The following is a 14,199-nucleotide window of genomic DNA, read 5'->3' on the forward strand; positions in this document are numbered from 1 at the left end:
CTCTCTCTCTCGCGGTCTTGCTTGTGTAAACCTCCAGGTATGCAGCGGCAGGTAGAGGCATGTAAGAGTGGAGGTCTGCCTTCAGGATCTGACACACCCCGCTCTCTCACACCGCGTGTGTGTGGGAAGACGGCTGTGTGTTTCTGAGTCACGTGATCTGGATCCTTGTTCCATGACATCACTCAGATACAGAGCTGAGCAGCGTGCCTGCAGAAACCTGCCCTAGAACCTCCTCTGTGCAGTCCTACCAGGGCTAGAACCTCACCTCTTCCTCATCACCTGGGGAACAACTTCCCCTGTGGAGTTGAGGGAGTTATACCTGTTCAGTGTGACCTTGGGTCAGTTCACCTGCAGAGAAGACTGACCTGTACAAATTCAGAAAATTCTGTAATAAAAACATGGCTCTCATACAGATAGCAGCCAAAGCCAGCCGAACTGAGGCAGGATTCTGTGGTCCATTTTCCAGTCTAGAGCAGAGATGCAAGCACGGTCTAGAGCAGAGATGCCTAGCAAAGTCTAGAGCAGGGATGGCTAGCGCAGCCTCTTGTGTTGATGCTAGCACAGTGTTGAACAGAGAAGTTTGCTAACAGTCTAGAGGAGATGCTAGCACAGTTTAGAGCAGAGGAGTTTGCTAACAGTCTAGAGATGCTACCACAGTCTAGTGCAGAGTTGCTAACCAGTCTAGTGAGAGCTGCTACCCAGTCTAGTGCAGAGTTGCTACAGTCTAGTGCAGAGTGCTAGCCAGTCTAGGCAGAGGTTGCTAACAGTCTAGAGGAGCTGCTAGCCAGTCTAGGCAGAGGTTGCTACCAGTCTAGTGGAGAGCTGCTAGCCCAGTCTAGGCAGAGGTTGCTAACAGTCTAGAGCTGCTAGCCCAGTCTAGTGCAGAGCTGCTAGCCCAGTCTAGTGCAGAGCTGCTAGCCCAGTCTAGTGCAGAGCTGCTAGCCCAGTCTAGTGCAGAGCTGCTAGCCCAGTCTAGTGCAGAGCTGCTAGCCCAGTCTAGTGCAGAGCTGCTAGCCCAGTCTAGAGCAGAGGTTGCTAACAGTCTAGAGGAGATGCTAGCACAGTTTAGAGCAGAGCGCTATGCACAGTCTAGTGCAGAGCTGCTAGCCCAGTCTAGTGCAGAGCTGCTAGCCCAGTCTAGTGCAGAGCTGCTAGCCCAGTCTAGAGCAGAGTCTGCACAGTCTAAGGCAGATGCTAGCCCAGTCTAGGCAGAGGTGCTACAGTCTAGGGAGCTGCTAGCACAGTCTAGGCAGAGGTTTGCTACAGTCTGAGGAGATGCTACCAGTCTACAGCAGAGGGGTTTGCTAACAGTCTAGAGGAGATGCTACCACAGTCTAGAGCAGAGGGGTTTGCTAACAGTCTAGAGGAGATGCTAGCACAGTCTAGAGCAGAGGGGTTTGCTAACAGTCTAGAGGAGATGCTAGCACAGTCTAGAGCAGAGGGGTTTGCTAACAGTCTATAGAGTGTCAAGTCTGAGCAGAGGTTTGCTAACAGTCTAAGGAGAGCTGCTAGTCCAGTCTAGAGCCAGAAGTTGTAACATCTATAGAGATGCTACCAGTCTAGGCAGAGGGTTGCTAACAGTCTATAAGAGATGTGTAAGCTAGAGCACAGAGTTGCTAAAGTCTAGGAGATGCTAGCACAGTCTAGAGCAGAGGGGTTTGCTAACAGTCTAGAGGAGATGCTAGCACAGTTTAGAGCAGAGGAGTTGGCTGGCACAGTCTGGAGCAGAGGTTTCCTGGCGTATTCTGTGTCACGTAAACAGCCAAGGCCACAGAAAGAAGCCATTCTTCTCCCTCCATTTCCTCCCAGAGTCGTGCTGCAGAGAAACCACCATGATGGAGACAGCCACCATGAGGACGGGATGAAAGAACGAGGGGGGAGAGTTGAATGAAAGGAATGATTTAAAGAAGAAAGATAAACAATTGCTTTGTGTGCTTTTCTGGGCTAGGATTGTTTATTCTTTTTTTCTTTTCTCCTGTCTAGATTGAGCAGAACATATTTCTTTTTTTTTTTTTTTTTAAATGAAATCTTTTGGACTATGGTTTTTGTTTTTTTGTGTATAGTTGATTTACAACCACTCTCTCTCTCACACTCTCTCTCTCACACTCTCCCTCTTTCCCCCTTTCCCTCTCTCTGTCTCTCCCTCTTCAGCAGCAGCCTTATTATTTCCAGTTAGCGCTGAGGAGCGATTGTTACGGTTCGCGGTGCGCTGGCTTGCCCCCCCCCCCCCACTCCGATTCCACACGCCTGAAATATGGCCCTGCTCCCCGGGACGTGTCTTAACTGTTTCCCTCACATTTAGACATTAAACCCAGAGCTCCCCCCCCCACACCTCCCGGAGGTGTCCTGACTGAAGCAGTTTTTGTGTTCGATTCCTCGGGACGCAAACCACCTACCGCGCGGGTTTCTGCAGAAACGCGGCTGACGTTTATTTATTTATCCTCGTCCTCCTCTCTCACCGCCTGCCGTCGGCCGCGCCGAACCGGGCCCGCGCCAGATGCCCGCGCGGCGCTGTCGACAGGAGGGGCGAAGGGTCAGGGGGCAAAGGTCGGGCCTGGAGGACTGGGTCGGTGTGAGAGCGTACGCCGGCGGGGTCGGAGGGGTCGGGGGGGTCGGGGGGTGAAGGTGAAGTTTGGAGCCGGTGTCTGAGTGAGGAGAGCCAGAGCCCCGCGGCCCGGGCGCTAGCCCCGCGGTTAGCGCTGATTTAATTACCCCCCCCCGCCCCTCTGAGGCTCTTTTGTGTGGAAAGGGCCCTCGGTCCAGCGGTAAGAGGCGCCGGGTCCCGCGGGCGGGCGGTGCGATCGATGCAGCCGGGGTCTGAGTGACCCGCCCACCGCTGCAGAGCCCACCAGTAAATGCCCGGGTAGATAAACAGATAAGAGTGTCTGGTGGGCCCGTGCCTGTAAACCGCGTCCCAGCCACAGCCCGCTGAAAGGCGATCCTTTAAAAATATTTTCCCGTCATTAACCTGTCATCCATCCAGCCCCCTAGCTCTGAGCTCGCCCTTGGGACCGGGGGACGAGGGGGGGCGGGGGGGTACCAGCCTCTCTGCGCTCACTCCCTCACTCCCTCCCTCCCGCCCGCCCGCTCGCTGTATTTATTTGATATGTTGGAATGGGATGAAAAGGCCCTGCGGAGCGTCTGTTTAAACACCGACTGTTTGAGTAAATCTCAGAACACGCCTCGGGGTTGTTCAGGGGTGTGTCGTTCTGACTTCGGCCAAACCGCCGTGTGTGTGTGTGTGTTTGTGTCTGTCTGTGTGTGTGTGTCTGTGTGTGTCTGTGTTTGTCTCTGTGTCTCTGTGTGTCTCTGTGTTATGCTAATTTTAGCCTGAAGGTGCTCACTGAGTGATGATTTCTACTTGGTAGGGTTGTTGTTAGCAGAGAGGATTGTGGGAAGCTGAGGGTGTTTATTGCTTTATTGCTCTTTGACTGGCCCTGGCTTGAGCCAGGGATGGCCCTCATCGACACAGTGTCTTGGGCTGTAACAGAAAACACAGGTTTATGTGTGACTTTCTGACACACACACACACACACACACACACACACACACACACACACACACACACACACATCTTCCATCAAAATTGGGAAAGAGCTGGAATGAGGGTGTAGGTTTTCAGCAGCATTCCAAGCCTGCAGCCGACCTCACAGTTTATGTGTCTGATTAATTACTTTTGAAATAAATCACAGGTAAGAGCAGGAGGGTTCCCTCTACCCGGGGGAGCGCGGGTGTGTGTGTGTGTGTGCGTCTGTGTGTGTATATAAGTGAATGCACATGTGTCTCTGTCAGTGGGCTGTATGTCTTTATTTTTGTGTGAGTGAGTGTGTGTGTGTGTGTGTGTGTGTGTATGTGCGTGTGTGTGTCTGTGTATGTTTGAGTTCTTGCGTGATTGTGTACGTATCTGAGACGTGCAGATTGGAGAAGCAGCTGGATGTGTGGTGACAGTGAAGACAGAGTGAGTGAGACTGATTGACATCAGGCCTGAATATTATACTTCCATTTTAGTTCTATTTCCCACACTCCGTTTTCTGTTCCCGGTTATTTGCTTTCTCTCTGTCTCCCCCTCTCTCTCCCCCCGCTCTCCCTCTCTGTCTCGCTGTCTCTCTCCCATACGGGCCGTGTGGTGTGGTGTGCCGCTCGTGTTTTCCCTGTGATGGGTTGTTAAACACCGCCCTCCCGCTGATCTGCGTCTGATTTTCACTCTCATCCCTCTCTCCCGGGAACCGGTCTTCACTCATCCGTCCTTCCCTCTCTCCCTCACACTCTCTCCTTCTCCACTGTTAATCCCAGCAGTCTCTCAGCGGTGCATTCAGATCAACTCAAAAGGATGGTGGAATGAAGGGATGATGGAGGGATGGGGCAGGGATGGTGGAGTGGAGAGAGAGAGAGAGAGACAGGATACTGGCAGAAAAAGTGAATTTAATAGTAATATAACGACAGACGGGTGTGTTTTATTGGTTTCCCAGACTGGTTTTCTGTCCCATTTACTGTGTGATGTGCACAGTGAGATCAGCAGTGACAGTGGCCAATCATCAGTGCAGTGGAATATCACCCGCCCCCGGTATCCCCCAATCGCATTATTTTAAAATCCCCATCTAACTCCCTTATTACACAGTGGGACCTGGGGTCTGACGGTTTGACAGTAATTTGCTGAATCGACTCAAAAACCCAAATATCAGCGAGCTTGCCAGACTGTATAATCAGATTCCGCTGAGCCAGTGCGCTGTCCTTTTATGTTAAGTCTCTGTTCGCTGCATTATTCATGTTTTCACAGTTTTCCACAAAATCCAGATTTTGTGGAAGTAAGGCTTAATTATCAGTTGTAACTGTGGTCTGCTGCCTAGCGTGTGGGCATGCGTTGGGTGGTGATGGCACGGTTGAGAGGAAACTCTGGGCAGGCAGAAGGGGGTGTTTAGGCTGGTTCAGAGTGTGAGCGTTTGAGTGGCACATACGGGTGGGATCAGACGCTGGCCTGCAGTGAGGGATTGTGGGGCTGAGAGCAGCACAGACGGGGTTCTAATGGCTCGTAGGACACCGTCCTCCCTCACTCTCAACCACTAATAGCCTCTTCTTTTTATAGTCTGGCTTTTCTCTTTTTCTCTTTCCTCTTTTTTGATGGTTTTTCAAGCCCCTCATCTCAGGCTGGCTGGTTTTACACTGTGACAGGACGTCGGTTTCTGGGAATCATAGACTGTAGAACCGCACTATGCCTAGACTGCTCATTTAGGAGATCACCTTGAACTGAGCAGGTACTCTACACCCACACAACCCTCTCTCTTTCTGTCTGAGCATGGATAACTCTTTCTCCCTCTATCCCTTTCATTCTGTCTCGCTTTCTCTCTCTTTCTCTCTGCACATGTAGTCCTCTCTGTGTTCGTTTCTGTGTGTTTTGTAGTTTATGTTAGTCAGGATCTCTGCACTGATGCCTCACTCTCTGTGCAGGTCTCTCCCTCTCTCTCTCTCTCTCCCTCTCTCTCTCTCTCTCCCTCTCTCTCTCTCACTCCCTCTCTCTCTCTCCTCTCTCCCTCTCTCCTCTCCCCTCCCTCTCTGCAGGCCTTGGTACTGTATGAGATGGTAAATAAGTCGTTCCTCATCCCCGTGGTTTCAGCACATTCCACATCGCTGATGTAGCGATAGCGATGACCCGGGGCCCGAGCGCCACGCTAGAGGAACACGTCTTTCAGGACGGGCGGAGCCGTGCCCTCATACCCCCCTCCCCCCCCCCCCCCCCCCCCCCCCAGCAGGCCCCGCTCTCTCTCACACAGAGCTCCACGCTGGTGAAAGGACCGTGCATATTTTCCAGCGCCGGGCTCTGACAGACGAGCCGCGCTGCTAATGGTGCTTTTAGCGAGAAAACGCTGTTTTCATAACGTCACTCGTACCGGAGGCTCCAGGTCCCCCGCCGCGCCGCCGTTAGGGCGACCGCGATTGGTCGCCTCTCCCGGGCCATAACGTCACTCGTACCGGAGGCTCCAGGTCCCCCGCCGCGCCGCCGTTAGGGCGACTGCGATTGGTGGCCTCTCCCGGGCCCTTTGTTGTACCTGGCCGCAGACTCTCTGCAGTGGTCGGGCTGCTGCAGTGAGAACAGTCCCTTGTCCGTTGTGCTGTTTCTCTGCTGAATGTTAGCGGTTGGAAATGCTTTTGATGCTAGCCGGCATCCACCCCGAGCCGTGGACACATTTGTGTTCGTGTGTTTCTGGGTGCTGTTTTATTTAACGTGTTTGAATAGTGCCGTTGGGCTTCAGTCCGTGGAGGCCACTCTACACACACACACACACACACACACACACACACACACACACACACACGTACATACGTGCTAACACACAGACTTCTGCATTTGATGATGTGCGTGTGTGTGTGTGCTTGATACGATATGATGCAGGAGTGTTGTTTACGGTGTAATCTCTCAGTGTGTGTTTGTTCAGCCTGTGTTAAAACCAGGCATTTGACCAGTAGGATGATGTGGCATCTCTCTCTCTCTTTCTCTCTCTCTCTCTCACACACGATTTCAGGTTCAATGCCGTTTCCACCCTGTAGTACATTTTGAATGATGATGACAGATTGTTCCCTAACGCCCTAGACAACTTCCCAGGTTCTCCTAATAGTGCTGCTGCTTCGCCTTTCTTAACCAGCAGCTTTGGGTGAATTTCAGTTCAGATACAATGAACTGTCACTCCCAGCCCCCCCATCTCTGTCTCTTTCTCATATGTGTTTTAGTGGCAGGACAAACAGAAACGGTACTTCCAAGGGCATCGTGTGCAATACAAACTACCAATATTTCTAACAGACTCACAAACAATGTATGAACATGCACAGGTAAAACATAGTAAGGTGTTTAATAGTGATAATAGTGACCTGTTTAAAGAATCTCTCTGTCTCTCATGCGCTCCTGTCCCAGGGTCAGTACCGGCCGTCAGACCTCCTGTGCCCGGAGACGTACGCCTGGGTGCCCATCGAGCAGTGCGTGCCCCGCCTAGAGAGCGCCGCCTACGCCCGCTTCAACCAGGACATCGACGCAGGTACCGCCCGCTAGACCTGCCTCACACGCTGGTACTGTCTGCTAGAACCATCCCTCTCTTCACAGTAAAGGTACTGTCCACTAGAACCACCACACTCCTAGCTGTGTAGGTACTGTCTGCTAGAACCATATCGATCTTAGAAGTGCAGGTACTGCCCCATAGAACCACTCTACTCTACACTAACACTGTATGTACCGCCCACTAGTGCTGTCCCACAATAACACTGCAGACCCCACACTAGCTCTACAGGTACCAGTCACTAGAACCTCCCCACTCTTAACATCAGGGTGAACGTAAATGGCGGCCGGACTCTTTCTGACCGCACGGCTGCCCCGCCCTTCCTCAGCTGGCGGACCTTACAGCTCCTGCAGTGGGCCTACAATTAAGATTCAGCCATGCAAACCAGGGGGGAAATAAGAAACTCAAAGCTCTTCTTAAAAATAACTTTCTTCAGGAGTCAGAATGACTCGAGGAGAACTCCTGTTGTGACTGGCTGGGGGGCGGGGGTGGGGGGCGGTGGGGGGCGGGGTGGTGTGTGAAATGTGCTGAAACTGGAGCGGGTCCAAACAGACCTGGAGCGCGTTGACGGGACGCTAGCCCGTCGCTAATTGATCTTCCTGTTTGAATAGCGATGCTGTGGCGGACCGGTCAGTCTCACACACACACACACACACACGCACACACACACACACACACACACACACACACACAGATTTATCGGCCGTGTGGGGTTGCGCTGGGAGCCTGCTCTTTCTTACTCAGCCCTTGTTTATGTGCGAGTGACACTAATGACAGCGGACGCTGCGCTGGCCCGCTGCGGTGCTGCGGCGTCGGCTCCACTTCCTGTCTCTAAACGCGCGGCCGGCACTGCGCTCGGCTGCGTCTGGAACCACACCGGTAATCGCCACCGCCGTCGCCCTTTCACAGTGCGGAGGGGAGCGAGAGAGCGAGCGAGGGAGGGGTGGAGAGAGAGAGAGGGAGAGAGAGGTGTGTGCATGTCTCTCTCCCTCCTCCCTCGTTCTGCTCGTTTGCGGCGGGCGGGTCCCGACACGCCGCTCCGCGTTGCCGCCGTCGGCGGTGGGGGGGCGGGGCTTAGCTGGAGCCGGGCGTGGCCGCGGCGCAGGTGTCCCGCCAGCACCGCTAACGCTGATTGGCAGGTGACAGTTCGGCGGGAAGGGAGTCGGCCGCCCTTCGTGGGAGGTGCGTTACGCTCTCCTAAAAGACCCAGACGGGCTTTAGCTGTCCCCGCTCCTCTGTGTCTGTGCTAGCGGCTCGCTCTGGTGACCGAGTCCTTCACTCTGCGCAGGGGGCTGCAGTGGAACAGCCTGCTGTCTCAGTCTGGACTCCTGGGGCTGTTTCTGAACTCCCCCCGTTCTTTTTACCTGAATCTCCCCCCCCCCCCCCCAAATGTTGCATTTTTAAAGGACCTCTCATACTGGGAGAGAATTACTGTAATGCTCAGGATGCTTTTTAAAAGCTTTGGCTCGAGTGACTTGCTCTGGCACACACACACACACTCTCACACTCACACACACACACACACACACACACACGCTCACACACACTCACACACACACACACACAGACAGACACACACACAGACACACGCACACACACACAGACAGACACACACACACACACACACACAGACAGACACACACACATACACACTCACACACATGCACACACACACATTCACACACATATACACTCACACACACGCACACACACACAGTAAACACGGGTTCGATGGCCGAGAAGCGTCTGTGGAGGACCGCCCGCGAGGGAGCCGAACCGGACTGGTTTGCGCGTCGCGTCTACGTTGGCGGGGCGCGTTTGTTTTGGCGGAGGGAGAGAGAGGGAGAGAGGGAGGGAAAGTGACGCCCGTCCCACACGGTGAGCGCTTCACACAGACCCGCTCTGACGCGCATTCCAAGTTTTACTCTCCCCCTTTAATTTGGATGGACAGCTTTGAACAAAAGGCAGAGGGGACGGGACGGGACGGGGGGGGGGCACGAGGCCCGTGCGGTTTGGGCACGGCGCTCTTTGTTCTGCCGCTGAAGGAGAAAGGACCTGGCTGGAGACAGTTTACTGTTATCCTGTCAACACACTGAGGTCATACTTGGATGCAGTGCCCTGCCGGGAGGTAGACTCCTGAGCCCAGATTCAGCTCCTCCAGACAGCGCTCACGGGACGGAAAAACTGAGCGTCCCTGCCCCCCCCCCTTCTACCTCGCCCCCTCCGTCCTCCTTCCTCTGGGCTGATCTGCCCTCCCTCCTTTGGGCTGATCTGTCCTCCTTCCTCCGGGCTGATCTGTCCTCCTTCCTCCGGGCTGATCTGTCCTCCTTCCTCTGGGCTGATCTATCCTTCTTCCTCTGGGCTGGTCTATCCGTCTTCCTCTGGGCTGATCTGTCCTTCTTCCTCTGGGCTGATCTGTCCTTCTTCCTCTAGGCTGATCTGTCCTTCTTCCTCTGGGCTGGTCTGTCCTCCTTCCTCTGGGCTGATCTACCCTCCTTCCTCTGGGCTGATCTGTCCTTCCTCTGGGCTGATCTGTCCTTCCTCTGGGCTGATCTGTCCGTCCTCTGGGCTGATCTGTCCTTCTTCCTCTGGGCTGGTCTGTCCTCCTTCCTCTGGGCTGATCTACCCTCCTTCCTCTGGGCTGATCTGTCCTTCCTCTGGGCTGATCTGTCCTTCCTCTGGGCTGATCTGTCCTTCCTCTGGGCTGATCTGTCCGTCCTCTGGGCTGATCTGTCCTTCCTCTGGGCTGATCTGTCCTTCCTCTGGGCTGATCTGTCCTTCCTCTGGGCTGATCTGTCCGTCCTCTGGGCTGATCTGTCCGTCCTCTGGGCTGATCTGTCCTTCCTCTGGGCTGATCTGTCCTTCCTCTGGGCTGGTCTTCTTCCCGTTTCTGCGGTTCGCTCCTTGTCTCTGGCCTCCCTGCTCTGGGTCGCTGCAGTCAGGCTCCAGTTGCTGAACTTGTGCTTTTGGCACGCAGGAGGGAATGAATATTCTTCTCTTTTTTGAAAATTTTTCCGGTAATTAAAAGAAGATGGAGCTCCCGTAGAACGTATCAGCGTTCTCCAATCAGAATAGGGGCTTGAGGTTTGCGGTTTGAGGTTGGGGGAGGCAGGGGGAGGGAGGGTAAGGCTGTGCCTGGAATGTGTTCAGCCTTTATCTTACTCTGGCTCCTGGATCTCTGGGTTCTGGGCTCTGGCTCCTGGATATCTGGGGCCTAGGCTCTGGCTCTGCGTTCCGTGTTCTAGGTTCTTGGCTCTGGCTCGAGGTTCTGGGTTCTAGGCTCTGATTTTAGGTTCTGGGTTCTAGACTCTGATTTTAGGTTCTGGGTTCTAGGCTCTGATTTTAGTTTCTGGGTTCTAGGCTCTGATTTTAGTTTCTGGGTTCTAGGCTCTGATTTTAGGTTCTGGGTTCTAGGCCCTGGGTTCTTGGCTGGCTACGTGGGTGTGTTTCTTTTGCCGCTGCTCAAAGCTTCTCTTGAAAGAGATCACCATAAGTCTCCCTGTGTGAGGGCAAGCAAATAATGTCATGGCACCTTTGCTCATTTCTCAGCCAATGACGTCACGTGACATGAGTCAGCTCCTCCTCCTGGAGAGCCAGCTTGAGCTGCTCACCTTTTACAGCTGCTCTGTTCAGACAGAGGGAGATTGAGCTGAGGCCACTTCACCTCCCCCCCAACGCCCAGGGCTTTTACCGGTGATGCCCTCATCGCCCCGGGTCCCACGTGTTTGGGGGGGCGCGGCCGAGCGGAGCGGAGCGCGGGGAGAGTTAGCGTCCCACTTTGAGGAGGTGTCTGCAGAGCTACGCTCCACAGTTTACGCGTTCCTGTCTGAACGCGGTTCAGCGGGGTTAGGAGCGCAGGCGGAGACGGGAGGCCCGGCCGCGCGCCCCCAGGTCTGTTTAAACGCCCGAGCCGACAGCCCCCCCCCCCACCCCCCCGTCAGCCGCTAGCGCCGCTGTGCGCCATCTCCCACACCCAGGCAGGAGAGCCCCTCAGTAAACACCAGAGGGATGACAGGGCTCGCCCCGTCTGTGTCAAACACCGAGGCGCCAGGTCTTATACACACGAGCACACACACTCTCACTCGCACATTCAAGCACACACACACACACGCTCACACACACACACATACTCACACACGCTCACACACACACACATACTCACACTCACTCACATATGGTCACACATGCTTACACACTCACACACACACACTTGCACTCTCACACACACCCGCATACACACACACACATACGCATGCAGGCATACAAGCACACACACTATCTCACACACACACGCACACACGCACACTGTCGCGTGCGCGCACACACAGAAGTGTGACTGTGGGCTGATCTATTTTAATTGGGCTTGTTTATTGAAAGCGTATGTGCGGCTCGTAAAATCACAGGAGACCCGGTGCCAAGCCACGGCGTGCGGAGGAGGACCGATTCCTCCCGCTCTTTACCAGCCCAGCCTGACAGAGACTGATGTCTTCTCCATACAGCGCCTCTCTCCTTCTCTCCCTCTCTCCTCCCTCCTCTCCCCCTCTCTCTCTCTCTCTCTGTCCCTCTCTCTCTCTCTCTCCCTCCCTCCTCTCTCCCCTCTCTCCCTCTCTCTCTCACTCCCTCTCCCTCTCTCTCTCTCCTCCCTCCCTTCTCCTCCTCCCTCTCTCTCTCCCTCTCCTCCCTCTCTCTCCTCTCTCTCTTCCTCCTCTCTCCCTCCTCTCTCTCCCTCTCCCTCTCTCTCTCCTCTCTCTCCCTCCTCTCTCCTCCTCCCCTCCCTCTTCCTCTCTCTCCCTCCTCCCTCAACTCCCTCTTACCCTCCTCTTCTCTCTCCCCTCTCTCCCTCTCTATCCCCCATCTCTCTCTCTCTCTCTCTCCCTCTCTCTCTCTCTCCCCCTCTCTCCCTCCCTCTCTCCTCTCTGTCCCTGTGCCAGAGGCGCATCATTCTCTCTTTCCGTTCATTCACCCCGCTCTGACGTCCAAAAAGGTCCCCCTCGTTTGGCTGCCCTGCTGCTCCCCCCTGGCTGGCTGTGGGCCCTGGGGTGCAGTAAGCGCCCCTGTCCTATTAGCTGTGACAGACGCTTCTATAAAGACGGCTGACATCACCTGCCGGACCAGCTGAGTCATCGGCTGGACACGGCGTCCTTTGAGAAGCCGAGCGGCCTCCACTCAGGAGGTCAGCGCCAGGGGTGCCGCGCGTTCCCCTGGGGACAGACTCCGGAAGGTCTGAGGAACGTTGCGGCCGAGGCGGAGGTTTCGGGGGGGGGGGGGGTGTAGAACAGGCCCCTGCCCCCCGTCCCGGGCGATGGGGGCCCCCTCCAGGGCCCCTCTGTGTCCCGCTAACCCGCCGCGCCCCCCCGAGGAGCGTGGCGGGGTGTCGAAACCGGCGCTCCCGCTTGACCCCGCGACCCCCCGCGGGAGAGCGAGGCCTCCCCCCGTGACCCCTGACCCCTGACCCCTGGGGGGAGAGCGGCGCTCGGGGTGTCGCTGAACTTGCGGGCGCTGGTGATGGAGCGCGCCCGGCGACAGGCTGCCGCAGCTCAGCGGGGCTCGGCGCGGAGCGCCATGGCGATAGAGAGAGAGAGTGTTTACACGCCCAGCGGATGTTTGGACTGCCCGGAGAGAGAGGCTTGTTCCTCCGGCGGCTCTGTTCAGTGTTAGCGGCGAGGTTAATTGGGCAGCTAAAAGCCTTTCGTAAGCACTGTTTATTACTGTTGTTTAAATTCCCCCCCCCCCCCCCCCATCGTTCCGCGCAAAGTCGCCAGACTCCGCTCTGTCTCACTTTGCGTCCAGACCGGAGCGATACCATCTGACACCGACCCGCTGGCTGTGGGAGAGTCACGCGGACGCCCTTGCGAGGGTGCGTAGGAGCCCCCGCGGCCTGACCCACCCGCCGGCTGCTTCGGCGTCGGACGCCGTGACGACGCTCAGACCCCTTCGCCCGACAGACAGCGGCGAGCTGTGGCCTCCTCTTCATGAAATACGGCTCCCCCATTTCGCTGTCGCCCCGGTCCACGTTCTCAACTTTCACTTATTGCCGATTCCAAATGAAAACTTTAAACTTCTCCGTACTCTCATTTCAGGAAACAGCGTTTGTGCGGTGGAAAATGAATCGCACCACCAGAAAAAAAAAGCAGTTTCATTTAAAATCTGTTTTCTGCCAGAACCGTAGAGGATATACGCGCAGTGCAGAGGTTTAAATAAGGCTTGCGATATAGCTGGATGAAAACAGAAGTCTAAATATTTATGGCAGGAGATGGGGAAAGAGAAATTAGTGGGGAATCCGAGGGACCTTTTCCAAGGCCTCTTATTTCCGGAAGCTCTGTGGAAACACACTTGTGGAAAAAAAGTATGAAATAAGGAGAGCATCTCGTGCGTGTTTTTCATTACTCCTCTAATGCTTTACGTTCTCCTCCCGTCCTCCCTCCCTCCCTCCCTCCCTCCTTCCTGCTCCCTGTTTTTCATAATTTGGGTTTAATGTCTCTGATGGATGGATGGGTGGGTTTTTCCATCTTAGCTGGAAACCGGTCCCGTGTCTGCCAATCAGAAAGCAGGCAACAGGAAGTGGAGGAGCCGGGCATGTCTGTCTCTGCGTCCCTGTCTCTCCCCCAGCTGAGTACTGAAGCCGTGTAATGGAGGGGACTGCGAGAAGCTTCTGTGGCGTTATTCAAGCAGCGGAGTGAAAAATGAACCCTTTCCCGTGCACGGGTGGGATGAGGGAGAGTAATTCCTATCCTGCCCCCCCCCCCCCAGACTCAGTCAGCTGGGCACCAGATGGACACAGTGCTGTGAGCTCCAGTGACACCCAGAGCATGGAGTGGGGGGAGTGGAGTAGGAGAGTCAGAAAGAGCCGTGTGTTCCCCTGGATCTGAAACGTGTTTGTTCCCCCCCCTTTCTCTCTCTCTCTCTCTCTCGCTCTCTCCCTCCCTCCTCCCTCTCTCTCTCTCCCTCTCTCCCTCTCTCTCTCCCTCTTTTGGATCGGGCGTAAGACCAGTGGACTTGTGGTGCTGTTCCTCTGGCTGTTTATTGGCCGACTGAAAGGGCCGCTGCTATTATTCTGGCAGTTGATGGAGTGGAGAAACTCCTGAGGTTAGCGATTACCCAGAAACCCCTGCCGGCCCCAAGGCATGGCATGGTCCGCGGCCTGGACCCTTGTGGG

General features: G+C 55.2%; 1 protein-coding gene across 7 annotated transcripts in view; it reads left to right on the forward strand.

Moving 5' to 3' along the window:
• LOC135244543 (arginyl-tRNA--protein transferase 1) overlaps positions 1–14,199 on the forward strand; it is a 67,364-nt gene that overhangs the window by 49,961 nt on the left and 3,204 nt on the right. For all 7 annotated transcript variants that reach the window (XM_064316926.1, XM_064316932.1, XM_064316925.1 and 4 more), the window contains one exon: positions 6,905–7,025. In XM_064316926.1, the coding sequence (XP_064172996.1) occupies positions 6,905–7,025 (121 nt within the window). The remainder of the gene's footprint in view (positions 1–6,904; positions 7,026–14,199) is intronic.

Source organism: Anguilla rostrata, chromosome 18 (genome assembly GCF_018555375.3).
Source record: "Anguilla rostrata isolate EN2019 chromosome 18, ASM1855537v3, whole genome shotgun sequence".
NCBI classification, from domain to species: domain Eukaryota; kingdom Metazoa; phylum Chordata; class Actinopteri; order Anguilliformes; family Anguillidae; genus Anguilla; species Anguilla rostrata.